Raw genomic sequence first — 16,158 nt, 5'->3', positions numbered from 1 at the left:
AAAAAAGAAAAAAAACACATGCACCACATTCAAATCACATATAGCCACAAATTAACTTTTATAAGAGGTTGAAAAAAACCACACTAAGTAGACCAACATTTACCATTTCACTCAACCACTGAAACATTTTATTTTGTCATTATGGGGGATTTGGACTGTCAGAGGTCAAAAACAAGATACAGCATTAAAACCCCGCAATGTAGACTTTTCAAACTAGCTGTGAGAAATTGGCTTTATTAAAAACAGTCAATTCATACAAACTGAATGACCAGAGACATGGTGTTTTAAAATCAAAATATATAACAAAAAAAGACATTAAACACCACACTAGCATAGGCTTGCATCTTATGGCTAGCTTTACCTGCTCTAACAACGTTTACTAAAATGTATTTACCAAAAAGGACGAACAAATGTGGGAATGCCACTGAACAAGAAAAGGAATTATGCATTGCGGTCTATGCGGACATCAATTTCTCTACCATTGATTTTTATTCCATTCATTAGTCTGCATGCTTTCTCTGCAGTTTCTGGAGAATCATATCTTACAGTTCCACAGCCTTTAGATTTGCCATTTTCCATTTTTATCTCTGCAAACATAACCCGACCTAAAGAAATAAAAAAAAAAAAAAGTGTAAAAATAAAATGAACATATATATATATTTAATAAAATTATAGATAGATAGATAGAAATCAACCACAGTTTTAACTTACCACACTGGCTGAACTTCTCTTTCAGTTTTTGCCAGGTCAAGTCAAAGGGGAGCTAAAATTAGAAGCAGATGAGTAAGAATCGTAGGATTAAGAGAACTAACAATTTAAACAAAACTATCTGAAACTCCTTACGTTTCTAACAAATATCTGACAGCCTTTGTTTCCTCGCTCTCTTAAGCCACTTCCTATTGGAGTGGAGCCGAATCCTCCAAATCCTCGGTCCATGTCCATGGGTCTGTCCAAGCCTCCTCCAATACGATCGAAGCTCGTGCTCATTCTGTCCATGCCGAGCCCCATGCTCATGCTATTTACAGCACTCATTCCTGAGCCTAAAATGAAAGTAACTGGTTACATTGATATCTAAACTGTGCCTGTTAAAAGGAATTGTGTCATTAAGGACACTTTTCCCATATCCCCAGCGATCTCACACTTATCACCTATTCTGTGGCTAAGAGATAAGTCTTTAAAAGGCACAACCCTTGAAGTCGGGTTTGATAAGTGAGCACATATTAAGCACATAGTTTTCTATGAGCCAGAGCAGATATTGGTTCAGTGGAACGCCATACCAGAGGTTGCTTGCAATTTACACAAACAAGGCCCCTCCTCTAGAGGAACAGGGGTCATCAAGACCAGTGTACTTAATGCCAGTCTTAATAAATCCTTCACGCAGCATTTCAATCATGTCTTGGACATGTCACTGCAGGAGTAAAGATATTTATTTATAAAACATAAAACTTTTATTTTGCTTTCTTAAAATACCCCTATGAAAACTCAAAAATGTTAAAAAAAAAAAAAAAAAAACTGGGGGAAAACCTCACTGGTAAAGGGCTTAAATTGATGACCAAAAAGGTCCCTTCTGATGCAGTTACCCACAGTATAAGTTCCCAAAGTTTGTCCACCTATGTTTTGGTTTGGACAATACTACTAGTCATCCATATATTCTTGGATGTTAGTAGGTAATAGGGAGCGGGTGGGACAGTCAGCGTAGTAGGTGGTGGGGAGTGGGTGAGACAACCAGCCGGTAACCGTATATATGTACCCCACCAATTTCGTTGATAATCACCAGACATGGTGAGAATTCGGGGGAGGTCACTATATTTTATTGGATGGATATATATTGTCTCATATGCTCAAACTACTTCGAGCTAGATCTCCTCACTACTTCCACAATTGTCAGCCTGCTTTCTGGCTTACGCTAGGTCCACACCTGCCTTCTTTCCGTTCTGCGCTTTCAGTCTTCTGCATGCCAGAAGACGGAAAGCACAGAGCGGGTCCGGCCGTGAACGGCGAAAAACGGATTTTTTTTATCCGGACACAGAGTACTGCATGTCCGACTCTGTGTCCAGATTTAAAAAAAACCCGGTTTCGCGGCGGAGAGCATAAAACGCTCACCGCCACTCACGGCCGGACATCTCTCTCACCCATTCAAATGAATGGGTGAGAGAGACTCCTGCAGGTTTCCGTCTCCTGCCTCTGTTTTAGGCAGGAAACGGAAACCTGCATAACGGAGTTCACAACGCTGATGTGAACGAGCCCTTAGATAAACCTACTAATAATCCCTACAGTCCTATTGTAAATAGGTGATAGGATAGCTCGCCCATAGCAGTATATCTAGACCCCACCGATTGCATGGTAAAGAGTCGGGGAATCCCACGGCTTCTGAGGCTACTTATCAGATGTAAGTGTCCCTACGGCGTTCACAAGATAGTGCATGAACTCCGTAACCACTCCCAATTAGTGCGCTGGAACGATCCTACACTATTCTCTTGGACATGGGTGGAAACACACATAAATTATATTACATAATACTGATATCAGTATTCAAAGTCCTAAATATCAAATTACTTGGAAGCCAGAACACATTATGCTGCAGCAAGACAAAAATACAAATGTGAGACAAAGAACTTACTCATGCCAGATCCTAGAGGACCAAGCGAAGAAGAGCCCATCCCACCAAAGCTTCCAACCATAGCACTACCTATACAAAAAAAAAAAAATATATAGGTTATATTTTCTTTACTTACAATGCTTCAGACTAACAGTCTTGCTGCATCAAATAGCAGGATGCACATATAGGACTACAGGGCAAAGATACCATATGACAGTTGGCTGCAACTTAAACTGGAAAAAGCCTTAGTTAAAAGGGACTGAGCGATAATGATGTGAATAAACCTCTAGAAAGCTCTTACAGTGTCAACTCTAGAAAGTTATGTGTGTGTTTCTGATTCTCTTCCTCAGAATAAGGCTAGACACCAGCGCTCGCTCTACGTTCATGGATTCCAACCACAAATCTGCTTGAAAAAAATGCAGAGAAAAGTCCTGCTTTTTCAGGCAAAAACCAAACGGACCCCATTATAAGCAGATGGGGACACAAAAACTGGAAAACCAAAAGTAGAACTGAAGAATTAAAACCTGAGCACAACTGTGAACCTAGGGCAAGTCTAATGAAATTTTCTGTTAGCCTCTACCATTCCACAGTGATCAGTGCAGGTAGCTTTCATATCCAATATGCTACTAATGTCAGGTGGGCAGGGCTGCTGGCAGTAGTGGCATAAATCCATTTAATTAAATGAGCCCAGATGCAGTTTTAGCAGGGGATAGGAGCGCTCAGAATCTGTGGGGGGCCCAATGATTTATGAAGGGGACCTTTCAAAACATCCGCTAAGTCCAGCTGTCAATCATTTGAAAGGTGTTTCTCCAATGGTTCCTGCACAGCTGAAGTTTATGTTTCTTATTTTTAGAGTAACAGGGTACTAAGTAATAAGAGTACAAGTAATAAGAGGGTAGAAATGAATCCTACATATGCTACAAATAAGAGAAAAGGTAGGTTTAGAGTCCACTTACTCATTCCACCAAATGAATCTCCAAAACCACGGCTTAAACCAATGTCACTCCGACTGAAGTCTCTGTCCATGCTGCTTCCCATGCCTCCTCTATACATGTCTAGATTAAACAATATGCATTAGATGGAACATTGTTTGCACATCCAAATAGTTCTCTATATATCTTAGCACCTTACCGCCTCCCATGGTGCTTGCCATGCTTCCCATGCCTGCCATGCTGCTTGACATGCTTCCACTCATTCCAGACCCTATACTGCCTCTGAAGTCATCAACACCACCCATTCCTATATAAACACAAAAAACAATGTGCAAACATGAGGTAGTTAGTGAAGGTGTATTTATATTATACAAATATTTATAAAGTGTGGACAAACACGAATGGATTCAGTCTCATAAATAAGCTTCAAATTTCAGGAAGACCCTTGCCTCTTATTGTTTTCAAAGAGAGGTAGTGCTGGGCATTTTTTCTTCAAGAAATGGCTAAACCAACTAGAGACCCCGCCAGGAGAGGCAGCTATTAGCTACATTGTGGTTGGGGCTAATTAGCAAGTAAAGCCACAAAAACCATAGGCCAGATTCCACTTCTCTTTCCAACATGTTAAACCAGCCTTAATCCATGTAAAAAACTTAAAGAGGACGTTTCACCACCTTCGTTATGTCTAGCTCTTAAAATCAATATATAGGCTCTGGCTATTCTGGCACACATGAAATTTTCTCTAGCCTCTACCCCTGTTAGTTTGGGGGTGTGATATGATATTTAGGCTCTGTACTGTCAGGCGATATCAAGAAGCAGCAGACAAGGGGTGCGATTCTGATCTTTGAAACTGGCTGCCTGATTGGAGATCAAAAATCACACCCACTGCAGAATCAAGAACAGACCGCTAACCCCTGTGACAGTATGAAGCTATGTCAGAATACAATCAGGGGAGGGGGCGGGGTCAGCGTTCCTTACAGCGCAGCGATGACACTAGGTTGTAAGGTCTGCCCACCCTATGGAAATATATGTGTTGCGTTTCCTCCATGTTTTTTCGGCTACAGCTTGCAATCTGAGGGTCTTTCTCTGAAGTTTATAATTTGGTGACTCAACCTTAGTCATCTCAATTCAGGGCATCCTTACCACTTTACCCAAAAAGGGGTGTGGTGAGGGAGTACATAAATATATTTCTGTTACTTTATATTTTCAGTTAACTGGAGGGAAAAAGTTATATAGTAGACAACATACCTGTCATTCGGCTCATGCCACTAAATCCTGACATGTTACTTATTCCATCCATGCCACCAAATCCACTAGCAGCTGGAAGTAGAAAGTAAAAGAGAAAGTGTGTAACTATACATTGTTACTGATGTTGGAAGAGACTGAACAATTTCAAGTAACAGATGGGAACACATACCTCCCATTCTACTCATTCCACCAAAGCCAGGGCCGTCCATACCTTATAGGAAAATAACAGTGTGAATATTTTTTCCCTCAATTGTAACTTTAGGGTCTGTAGTAATAATGCTATATACTTGCCTGATGGCCCCATGCTGCCCATTCCACCACCCATTCCAATCTGTGTTGCACTAATTGGCTGTCCACCGGGTCCAAGTCCCATACCTATACCTCCTAGGCCACCTGAAGGGAAGAAAAAATACATACAATATAAATATGGACAATAAAACTATTAGCCTAATAAAATGGCAAAAACTGTAAAACAAGTTCAAGTGACTGGAGAAGGACCTTCCAGTCACATTTCATAATCATTACCGCTAGGTTCACACGTGCGCTCAGGTTCCCATTCCTCGGGTTCACTTAGGGACCCAGAAAATAGCAAAAATCCTATTAAAAATTGATTACCCACAGTCCCCATGGACTTATAATGGGGTTGGACAGGTTTCTGCCCATAAAATATGCTTGCAGGACTTTTCTCTCTGCATTTTTCAGGGTTAGGGGGATATTGTCACTCCAAAGGGAGAGATCACCATTTAGGTGTGGAGTCTTGTTAAGCCATTTTGTGCTCCACTGTGCAAAGGAACATGGGAAGAATATGCAAATCTGTCTTCCATGATGTAATTAGGAAGTCAGTCCCTCAGTCATGCTGTCCAATAGAGTGCGCTCCCTTTAACATCATGCCAAACCTTCCCAGAGGCCTTTGTTGCAACAATGTGGGGTTTTACCAAGTACAGACTCAGCCGAGGACAGCTGTTTCGATGTTACTGCATCTCTTAGGCTCTGTCTTCCTAATTACATCATGGAAGACACATTTGCAAATCCTCAGGGAGCGCCCTCTATTGGGCTGCATGACTGAGGCACTGACTTCCTAATTACATCATACAAGACAGATTTGCATATTCTTCCCATATGCATTTTTCAGGTGAAATGGGGACGGCACCCCGGATCAGCCACACAGCGCAAGTGTGAATCTAGCCTTAAGCTTGAACAGTTTTTTTTTTTTTTTTTTTTTTTTTTAAAGACTTCACATACGTGGTAACTGAGGTGCCTTTTCCATAGCATGAAAGTCATCCGGAGGGAGAGATTTGTCGTCCTAATCAAAAACAAAGCATTTTGAAAACTTAAGCCACTTGTTTAGGTTAAAGCAGAGAAATGTTTATATTGTTTTTGGCTTAAAAAAAAAAACATACCATTTTTACGTGCATGGGACGATCAAACAAAAACTGTCCATTGAACATAGCTGTGAAAAGTCAGTTAAGGAAAAAAAAGAAGATCTAAAGAGACTGGTGGTCCATTTTCCCTTCTAAAAGCTAGCTGATTTACAAAGTCCATGTGCATAGCAAAGAAATTTGCTGTTTTGCACATTAAGAAGCAGATCCCAGATTAAACCCCTTTAATAAGTTAACAAAGTGATTGTTCCACAAATTGATTCACTCCTAAATCAGGTAAAACACACTTTTATTAAATCACTTAAGAGTAATGATAATGTATTCACATACTTGCCTAGCACCCACTGGGACATTTATGAAATTATTCTAGTTGTAAACCTGTACATGACCCAACAAACAAATATAACCATGAAATACTTACAGGAGCTTTTATCACCTCTAGTAATTAATTGCATCCTTCAATATGCAATTAATGCAATATGCAATGACAGGGACCACCCACCCGAAAAGCATAAATGTGCAGAAACTAACAAATCATTGCTCAGAAAAGGAGAGTCTACAGAAGAAAAATTCAACTGCACCAGAATCAACAAAGCAGCACCTACTGAAGAATGCAAAAAAGGTCTCATGTCCTCTAGAAAATCTTAAATATAATGGATATAGATAACACCAACGTATTTCAAAGTCAGTTAATATTCTAAAACACTGCTTGCCAAAAATAATGAGATCTCACACATCACTCTCAATTTTCCAAATATTTAAACAAAGGATACAGATAGCTTGCACTGCTTCTATTGCTTGTTCAAAGGTGACTGTTCCCATTCCTCTGCTTTTCCCATCTTTGTCCTCCTTTATATCTGCCCTCTTCACATTTCCAGCAATACTGAATACTTCTTTCAGTTTCTTCCAACCAACTTTAAAATCAAGCTGAAGAGGGGCAAGAGAAAAGAAAAATTAATAAAAAAAAAAAAAAAAAAAAAAAAATAGAAAAAAAGCCTCCATTCACGTGGCATCCTTTAGGCACAGACTTTGTGGTGCATGAAACTGCCCAAAGGGCTACACTATTAAATGCAGCCACAAGCTAAATTGTATACCACACCTATTTTAACATCTGCAAAGATATTTACAGGCATATGTTAGGCTGTTTTCAGACTATATTTTCCTCTTCAGTTTAATCTGAAAAAACAGAATACCTAGACATATGAATGCAAAAATTGCATAATGAAAATGCCATCAGTAACAGCGAGTGCAAGGTTTCTACTTTTTATTGCTTTGTATGTAGCAACATGGGCAGCCATTTTCCAGATTACTAAATGCACCTATATAAATAGATTGCATCAATACTTTTTAATATGGATGGAAAATATGCCTCAGTATCTATGTTCTACTTCTAACACAACACTTGCGCCAAAGATGAAGAAAACCAGCCATTCACCACATACATTTGCAACAAAAACAGTTGTCCCAAGTCTTCCAGCTCTTAATGCACTGATTATTTCTGGCGGGATGTTTGGATTGTTAACAATTGAAGGAGGGAGGTTCATTAGGCCAGGACCCATGTCTGCATTATGACCCCCAGGAAACGGCCCTCCACCACGCTGCAGAACTCTGCGTGCATGTTCTCCATCTGGATCCTACAAAAAGAAGGTTTACCAATGATTAATACACAAATACTTTATGTCCAAATAAGAAGCATAATTGCCGCCAATTTTACCCTCACAGACTAGCAGCCTTTCCTGTACCAGACTGTATACAGAAGGCTAGCAATCACGGTAATCCTACCAAGATTTATGCAGAAATTCTGCCTCAAATTATATAAGCCTATGCATCATGGAGCTCAGCTTCTCTCCCTCCATCAAATCCTGCTCTAAAACAGGATAGCTGACCTTCACTTTAAAGAGGAGCATACACAGTTTTCCTCAACTACAGGCCCTTGGCATTTAATATATTAATTAGGCTATGCATTGTCCAAGTGGAGTTTATGGTGCCAGAGGAAAGACTAAACTATGTCTGTCTCTGACTGATCAGTGTCAGAAAGCTTTAAATCAGATCATAAAACAATACTCCCCTTGTCTTCTACTGCCCGAGGTTACCCACTTGACAGTGCAGAGCCTAATTAGCATATCAGGCACCAAATTTAACTGCATTGATTGCTCAGGAAAGGTGGGAGCTAAAAAAAAAAGTGCACAACTGCAGTGGAACACAGCCTATTAAAGGACCTGGAGTTAAGGGAAGTGGGGAAAGTTCCATGCCATTCAGTGTTAAACAGGACACTAGGTCCATAACGGACCTGCAATGTAACTGTCTTTCAACAAAAAAATTATGGCATGGGAACCAAATTCCAATAATACATTACTGTATGCAGTACATCATCACATATATAATAATCATTATTTACTTAACGTTCGCACTCTAATGACGAAAAAGATCCTTACTGCTTTGATGTTAAGGGGTCGTCCATTTAAATCATGTTTATTCATTACATCAATGGCCTTTGTCACAAATTCCATATCTTTAAACTCCACCACACTGCAAAAATTAAAAAAGAAAGGTTAGATATATACACAACACACACAAGCTATCTGTACAAAGTAACATGAATAAATGAAGACTTACCCACAACCCTAAATCCAAACCGTCACATGAAAGAATCAAAATAAAAAAAGCAAAAGAAGATGAATTAGTACATCAATAGTCCCTGTTACACTGATATATATCAAATAATGAACAGTTACATTTCACTAGGGATGAACTTGCTGCATATATGGGGTGTAAATATTTAAAATGGGCTTTTTGCCATTTGCAATATATTAGACATTGGATCCTAGATTTATTTCGGCTGTATACAACTGTAGCATCAAAATTCAAATTCCAGAATAGAAAAAGTACAACTTAACATTAATAAGTGTATGAAATTTTTTAAGTTCCAAAAATAAAAATGATCCGAGGATACAGATTAGTCTCCTAAACCATACCCAATGACTCACTTGTCTCATCAGAAAAATGGAAGCCTTAACCAGTTTATTCAGTTTCAGTTTGAGAGTCTAGCTCAATGACTCGAGCAACGTTTCCAGCACTGACAGTTGCGCAGCCTCGCAAAGCCACAACAGGCATGTCAAAAATAGATTCTAGACAAATTCAGTCCAATCCCAAGAACTGTCAGATTTGCCAGTGAATTTTAGCAAAGAACAAGTTAAAAGGACCAGCACACAGAACTTTACATACGTCTGCATTGAGCTTTTAGCAGCAAACAAGAATTGTTCAAGAAAAGGCTTGGAAACAATGGAAATGCAACCTCGTGTAATTTGGATGGAGAGAAACAGGCTGTAAAGCCTTGGAACATTCAGACTGCAATACAGTATAGGAAAATGAAACTTACTTTCCAAATAAAAACTTGTACAGTGAAAACTGATGAGGGACTTTACACCTCAAACAGCTTGTTGCCCACGGCACTTACCCTTGATTTTCCTTCAGCATCCTTAAAGAGCTCCACGTATGTAACCTCACCAACTACATAAGACATACAAAGGGAAAATACCAAGAAACAAAGCATTTAACACCAGTAACTTTCGTAACTGCGCCCTGTGCACAGCTCTACAGAACAGATGACCTAATATTCACCAACACTCAGACACAGAACCAACATACCAATGGCTATTTTCATTTAGCTACTTGTCAAGATTGCAAAGCAGCCACATTGTCGAGAGCAATACAATCTACCAGATTTTACACCTCATTACTAGATGTAGTTATTTGGTATGATATAGTTGGTGAACAAATTCAGATGTGAAAATAGGCCCTAAGCAACTTGTTAAAGATAAACATTAGAACGTTAAAGTAAGGTTTTTCTTCCAACTCACAACAACTGTTTTAAGGTGACTTTCTACCTGAATGTCTTCAAATGGTAAAGATTGTCTTAAGATCCAAATTAACAAAATCAATGCGTTTCACAGCAAGCTACAAGCAAAGAGATACAGTGAATAAAACCAATCAAATAGTCATGTCACCTTACAACAGAGACACCAAAGACAATTACAAATATTACAATGTTGAACAAGCTACCAGGACACCGAGCTTTACATTTGGGTGTTTAGCCATTTCCACTAGAAATCTTGTATGGCAAATAAATCCCACCCAACCCAAATTTGGTAAGAATTAAGCCAATTTCACAACTGCAACAGGCACTAAACAAGAACTGCACAACGACAGTCTTTTGCGTTAGAAACAATATCACCAAAATTGCCCCTTACAATATGTCACTACATGACAAACAAGCAATCTCTGCTTTTACAGTTACATTATTGGCCTGTTCTCTCACGTAAATGCCACAGATTAAGCCAATACTTTTCAGGTAGCCGGCATTTGGATTACTGTATAAAATTAAAGTACGTTACCTGGTTACCTGCTGAATCAAGATTTTGGGAACAGTTAAGAAAAATACATTTATGCCTGGGAATGCGCATTTACTACAGCGCCAACTTTTACCTTTCTCCCTCATGAGGTCCTTGATGGCTTGCCACTTCATGTCATAAGGAATATTGCTGATGAACACCCTATTCCGACTCTGACCCTTCTTGTCACCAGAGCTCGATTTATCTTTCCCATATGGATGGAATCTGTTCCCCTTTCGGTTACCAGATTTTTCCTTTAGTGGTTTATCTTCTTTATTGGAATCCTCATTTTCCCTAGTTATGAAAGACAAGCACAGTAACAAATTGTCAACTTAAACAACTATTGATTTCAAAGGGAGCTGTCATATTTGGTCAGGGTTTTGAGGCGTTTACGGCCTCAAAACCATGACCAAAAAACGCTGTGTGAACTAAGCCTTAGGCTGCATTCACACAGTTTTTTTGGTCAGGAAACTGACTCAAATTTCTCCTCCTAAAAACACCTCACCATACAGTCCTATGTAAACCCGTACATGTAGGATTTAGGAATCCGCTTGAAAAAATCAGACATCTTTGTAAACGGACACTTAAGGACACTACATGATGTCCCATTTAAAATCATGCAAATTGTAACGGACACAGCTAGTGTCCAATGCTAAAATCTTCCGTGGACATTAGCATCGGACACTAGCTGTCGGACACAGACGCTAGTGTGAACGTCCCCTAAATGAAAGGAGTTTTCTTGGTTTTTATACCATAAATTTTTTTTTTTAAAATATTTTTACTTCTACATGTCTGGCTCAGGAATGCTGCTAGCATGCAAATCTAAATCCGACAAAATCCTACCTGAAAACCTCTAAGACCCAACATTGTGGAAAATTTTTCCTGCTGTGAAATGCTGCATTTTACAGTACCAGCAAAGTGAATGAGTTTCTGGTTAATCCCATACACACATTGCAAAAAAAAAAAAAAAAAAAAAAAACACAACAACACCACCCTGTGGAAATGAAGCACTTTCAAAAACGTAGGTTGTTAATTTTACCTGTGGAAACTATTGTTTTCCCTATAGATTTAATAAGGGACAAAAAAAATGCAACAAAAATGCAAAGGACACCACTGCAGGAAAAAAACATAGTGCGTTTCCACTGCGTTCTGCAATGTGGGACCTTAGCCTAAAGTTCCTGCCACTAGTTGTCTCCCTCCTACCCAGTTTACAGTTCACTCCCGGTTAGTAACTACCTTCATTTCCATAGATACAAGATGGAACACAATTAAAAGAAGGGGGGAGGGGACTGGTACCTTCACACAATGAATGCACATGGGATGGGTTGATTTTCCTCACACCTCTGCAAACTTTTACCCATTGCAAAGGACTGAAGATTTACACAACTCACATTCTAAGAAAAGTTTTCCCATGTACTTCTATTATTTGTACACTATTTCTGGTTGCGTGTATTATTTCAAATGAAATATTAATCACAGGCAGCAAGCAGCTTTTCTGTCTGTGCTCAGATTGCCCTTTTCCTACATGCTAGAATGGAGTAAGTACTTGCCTGCATCTGCACACCATTGAGAGTGGTGAGGAAAGTACAGGAGGCGGAGCTCATCACTGCACAGGACAAGGACCCTGCCTGCTACAGTGATGAGATCCTGCCCTCTGCATCTCTGTAAAGGCTCCCTGAGGAGGAGAGCTCCTGCCAGCAAAGTACATACTGAGGTTACTATTCCTTTTAATGTTAGGTATTTGGAGTTATTAATTTCGTTTTAGTAACTCCATGTGCCTCACATTAATAGAATTTCACCCCATCGTGTCCCTCACATTAACCCCTGTATGCTTCACACAGGGGTTATGTGAAACATATATAGGGAGGTAATAAAGGACCTCAATAATGAAGATATTTACTTAATTATTACCTTCATGCCCCTCACAACAAAGGTGTTAATATGAGGGAAATGATAGGGTTAACGGCTATTAATATGAGACATATGGCTGTGCTTTTTAGCTGCAATTGTGGATAAAAGTACGGACCTATACGTCTCAGGGCTCATTCACATCTGCGCCCGTACTCCGTTCTGCAGGTTTCCGTTTCCTGCACAAAACTGGACAGGAGACTGAAACCAGCCGGCATCTTTCAAACCCATTCATTTGAATGGGTTTGAAAAGTGTCCGGCTGTGAGTGCCGCCACCATTTTTGTTGTAGTTCTAAGTATCCTTAGAACTACGCAAGCATGCGCAGAATGCTCGCGAACGTCTTCATATCCGGAAGAAAAGAAGATGAAGGCGGAGAGGAGCCAAGACAGGAGGACGTCGCTGGAAGAAGAAAGGAGAGGAAGGAGGGACCGTAGATGACGTTGGATCATGCACGACCGCCCAGCGTGCACGTTCAGGTATCATTTACATATATGTTTTTAAAGTTTTATTTTAAAACGGGCGGGGGGTTTAAAGTTAGATTAGCCGTGCCTGAATACCCTTTTTAAAGGCTATTCACGCATATATGTGGCTCTATCAGCATACTTTTGCTGATAGAGCCCCATTAATGTATAGGTCAGTGAAATCTATATCCATGCCATTTGTGTGCTAGAGGGCTAACTCTGAGGTCCAACACTGCAGAAACGCAGCGATTTTGTTGCACATTTTGTTGCGGTTTTTTGAGCCAAAGTCAAGAATTGCTACTAAAGGAATGGAAAAGATAAAGGAAGTTAGTCTCTCTCTTCTCCTCAATCCACTCCTAGCTTTGGCTCAGAAAAATGCAACAAAAGCTATATTTCCACAACATGTGGCCCCAACTTTAGGGTGTTTCTTTTTGGGTGGTGACACACTGTGTACAGAGATGCGGCTACAGCCAAATCTAGTCGCTAGTCTGTCACTTTGGAGGTAAGTGTGACAACCATTAATTCCTGGCTGTGGTTTTGCTGTTACCGCACCACCAGGAATTAAATGTGGGCGAAATTAGTCAGTGGTTTGCTTACAGAAAAGTGAAGGTACTGGCGGCCAGGGACTGGATGCAGCATCCAAGTACATAGTGTGACATCACTCTACAAGTGTTCCTCACTCTGCTACCAGTCACACACATTTATCACTAATCGCAGGTTGAAAAAGTACTTACATTGCTTCTAATGGAAATCTACAGGTGTATCAAGGTAAGTAGCAGAAAACACATGTGGCTGGGAGCATATATGACAGCACCCCTATAGTCTGTGCAAAATGATGTTAGTGTAGGGGGGGGTCTGTGCTAAATGATGTTAGTGTAGGGGGGTCATCCGTATTAAAATTATTACACGGCACTCCGAGGACCTCATTTGTGATTATTTTTGATTTATTTAAATCTGAACAAAAAAAAAAAAAAGGCTGTCTACTAGCCCTATATGATGGTTACTTGAGCCTTTATTGGCTCTTTGTTTGCTCTTATACAGTTACTTCTGACGCTTTGACTCTTGATGTGACCGACTCCCCTCTTATGTACATGCAGCAGAGCACAGTCTGGGCACCATAACTGCTTTAGAGACTTCCAGCACCCTGCTGCATTTTGCAAGCTAAAGAGGAACGACTGGAAATCTGCATTCATATTAGTTAGCAAGTCTCCCCCTCATATGCAACCAATTGAAAAGCATTCAATTGCTGATTGTTCTTTACCATTTATACAACGAACAAGATTTAAAGAGGACCTTTCATGGTTTGGGGCACAGGCAGTTCTATATACTGCTGGAAAGCGCTGAATTCAGCGCACTGTCGGCTTTCCCGATCTGTGCCCTGGGTGAAGAGCTATCGGTCCCGTAGCTCTTTACAATCAGAAGGGCGTTCCTGACAGTCCGTCAGGTACGTCCTTCTCCACAGCAGCGCTGTACAGTGTGAGCGGGGAGGAATGCTCCCTTCCTGATAATACTCGTCTATGGACGAGCACTGTGAGCAGAGGGAGGGGGCATTCCTCCCCGCTCACACTGTACAGCGCGATAGGCACTGCTGTGGAGAAAGACGTTCCTGACTGACTGTCAGGAACGCCCTTCTGTCTGTAAAGAGCTATGGTACTGGGGGCACAGATCGGGAAAGCCGATGGAAAGCGCTGAATTCAGCGCTTTCCAGCAGTACATAGAACTGCCTGTGCCCCGGACCATGAAAGGTCCTCTTTAAAGGAGTTGACTAGTTTCAGTCAAGAATTGTATAAGGAAAAGTTCTACAGTTTTCCAATACTCTATCAATTCATCACAGGTTTCCAGATTTCTGCTTGCTTTCAGTAGGTAAAATTGTAAAATTGTTAGTAGGTAACATGGTAAAGCGATAGACACAGATACACAGCTTGTTACACGTTAGTCTAGAGACGAGCTGTGCACATACGTGTCCATGGGCTGACTTCCAGCACAATAAGTGAACAGAATGAATGCCAGAAATCAAAGGTATAGAAAACTGTGAGGAATTGATACAAAGTATATTTGAAAAATCTAACTTTATAGAGAACAAAAATTTCAGCACTCTAAGTGTGAGCTTTGCATTAAAACATTCACACATTTGTTTTGTTTTTTATTTACACTGTAGTACAAAGTGAAGATGTAACTGGAAGCAAATGGAAAAATAACATCGTATAGAGCTGTATGAGCATGGCCAGGGGACTAGCTCATGTATCACAGGGCAGACGCTCGTCTATGATCTCACCTCCCTAAGCTGAAATGGCGGCTCACATTACACAATAGCTAGCAGTCACCTGCACTACACTCTGAGGTAGTTCAGCACTAGTTTCCCTTCATTACCCTGATATTACAGCGGCCGTGATTGGAAGCTATGGCCATGTAATGCAGAGGTGTACGGAGGACTGCTACACAAACAACTACAGCCGGACATGCAGCTACTAAGAACGCAGCTGTACCAATGGCGACTACAATGGCGGCCATAATGGCGCCGAGGTCCGCGCCAAAGCTTACAAGCCAAAACCACAGGGAAACGCGCGCTGTTACCACACTAGCTAGGTAAATGGCGGCCTAACGTGTTCCCGCCAGCTCACCGTACCCGTAAGGGCCTCGCTACCATTCTTCCCCCCTCCCTCTCTCAACAGGCGGCCATTTCCTTCCCATATGTCTGCACTCACTTCTTCACCCCATTCGATGGGCTCTCCTCAGCCATGCTCGCGTCACATTGATCATCGCACAGGCTGTTGTTGTCGCTGCCGTTGTTCAGCGCGTCCTGGGAATCATGCTGGTCGAGCTCTGCCATCTTGGTCGATCTAGGCCTTCCTCACAGTGCGACTGTCGCCGAAGAGAGATTCAAAAGGCCGCAACACTGCTTCTTCTCCAAGTGCGCAATCAATGCCAGTTCTCGCGAGAACACACGCCCCGCCTACAGTATGGTCTTTGTCATGCAACTTTATTGTCCACCGAGCGCAAGGACAATAGTAGAACAATAGAGACCAAATGGAGCTGTGAGGTGGCCTTTGTTCTTATGCAGGAGTGTGGTGTCCGCAAAATGTCTTCCGTGTGCACCTCACACTGCTGGTTGTGAGAGGAACGGAGTACTGTAAATGTGTGCAAGTAGAAGTGACACGCTTGTTTCTGTCACAGTGAATAAAATCACAGTCTCCTTCAGGCATTTCAATGTTTTTTGAACGGTTATAAAGACATAGCGAGCC

The 16,158-nt window shown here is 40.9% G+C and overlaps 1 protein-coding gene across 1 annotated transcript; it reads right to left on the bottom strand.

Annotated features, from left to right (window-relative positions):
- Nucleotides 1–214: 214 nt before the first annotated feature.
- Nucleotides 215–15,851, bottom strand: MYEF2 (myelin expression factor 2). Its single transcript, XM_075273428.1, has 18 exons — nt 15,622–15,851; nt 10,641–10,840; nt 9,613–9,665; nt 8,772–8,779; nt 8,591–8,684; nt 7,598–7,789; nt 6,929–7,082; nt 6,177–6,226; nt 6,019–6,079; nt 5,068–5,169; nt 4,942–4,987; nt 4,777–4,841; nt 3,731–3,838; nt 3,556–3,654; nt 2,621–2,689; nt 844–1,040; nt 712–763; nt 215–605 (listed from the first exon to the last, which is right to left on the bottom strand). Exons 1-18 carry the CDS (start codon nt 15,744–15,746, stop codon nt 442–444), a joined length of 1,839 nt encoding a protein of 612 aa, XP_075129529.1. The 5' UTR covers nt 15,747–15,851; the 3' UTR covers nt 215–441.
- Nucleotides 15,852–16,158: the final 307 nt, after the last annotated feature.

The sequence above is a fragment of the Leptodactylus fuscus genome, chromosome 5 (genome assembly GCF_031893055.1).
Source record: "Leptodactylus fuscus isolate aLepFus1 chromosome 5, aLepFus1.hap2, whole genome shotgun sequence".
Classification (NCBI taxonomy): Eukaryota; Metazoa; Chordata; class Amphibia; order Anura; family Leptodactylidae; genus Leptodactylus; species Leptodactylus fuscus.
This window is presented reverse-complemented; position numbering and strand designations above follow the sequence as displayed.

Excerpts from the sequence above, each read along its gene's own strand:
- MYEF2 (XM_075273428.1), bottom strand. The coding sequence starts at position 15,746 with ATGGCAGAGCTCGACCAGCATGATTCCCAGGACGCGCTGAACAACGGC. Across the intron at positions 5,170-6,018 it reads AAAGGCACCTCAGTTACCAC|GTGGCCTAGGAGGTATAGGT; the intron begins GTATGTGAAGTC and ends TCTTCCCTTCAG. Across the intron at positions 606-711 it reads AGAGAAGTTCAGCCAGTGTG|GTCGGGTTATGTTTGCAGAG; the intron begins GTAAGTTAAAAC and ends TTATTTCTTTAG.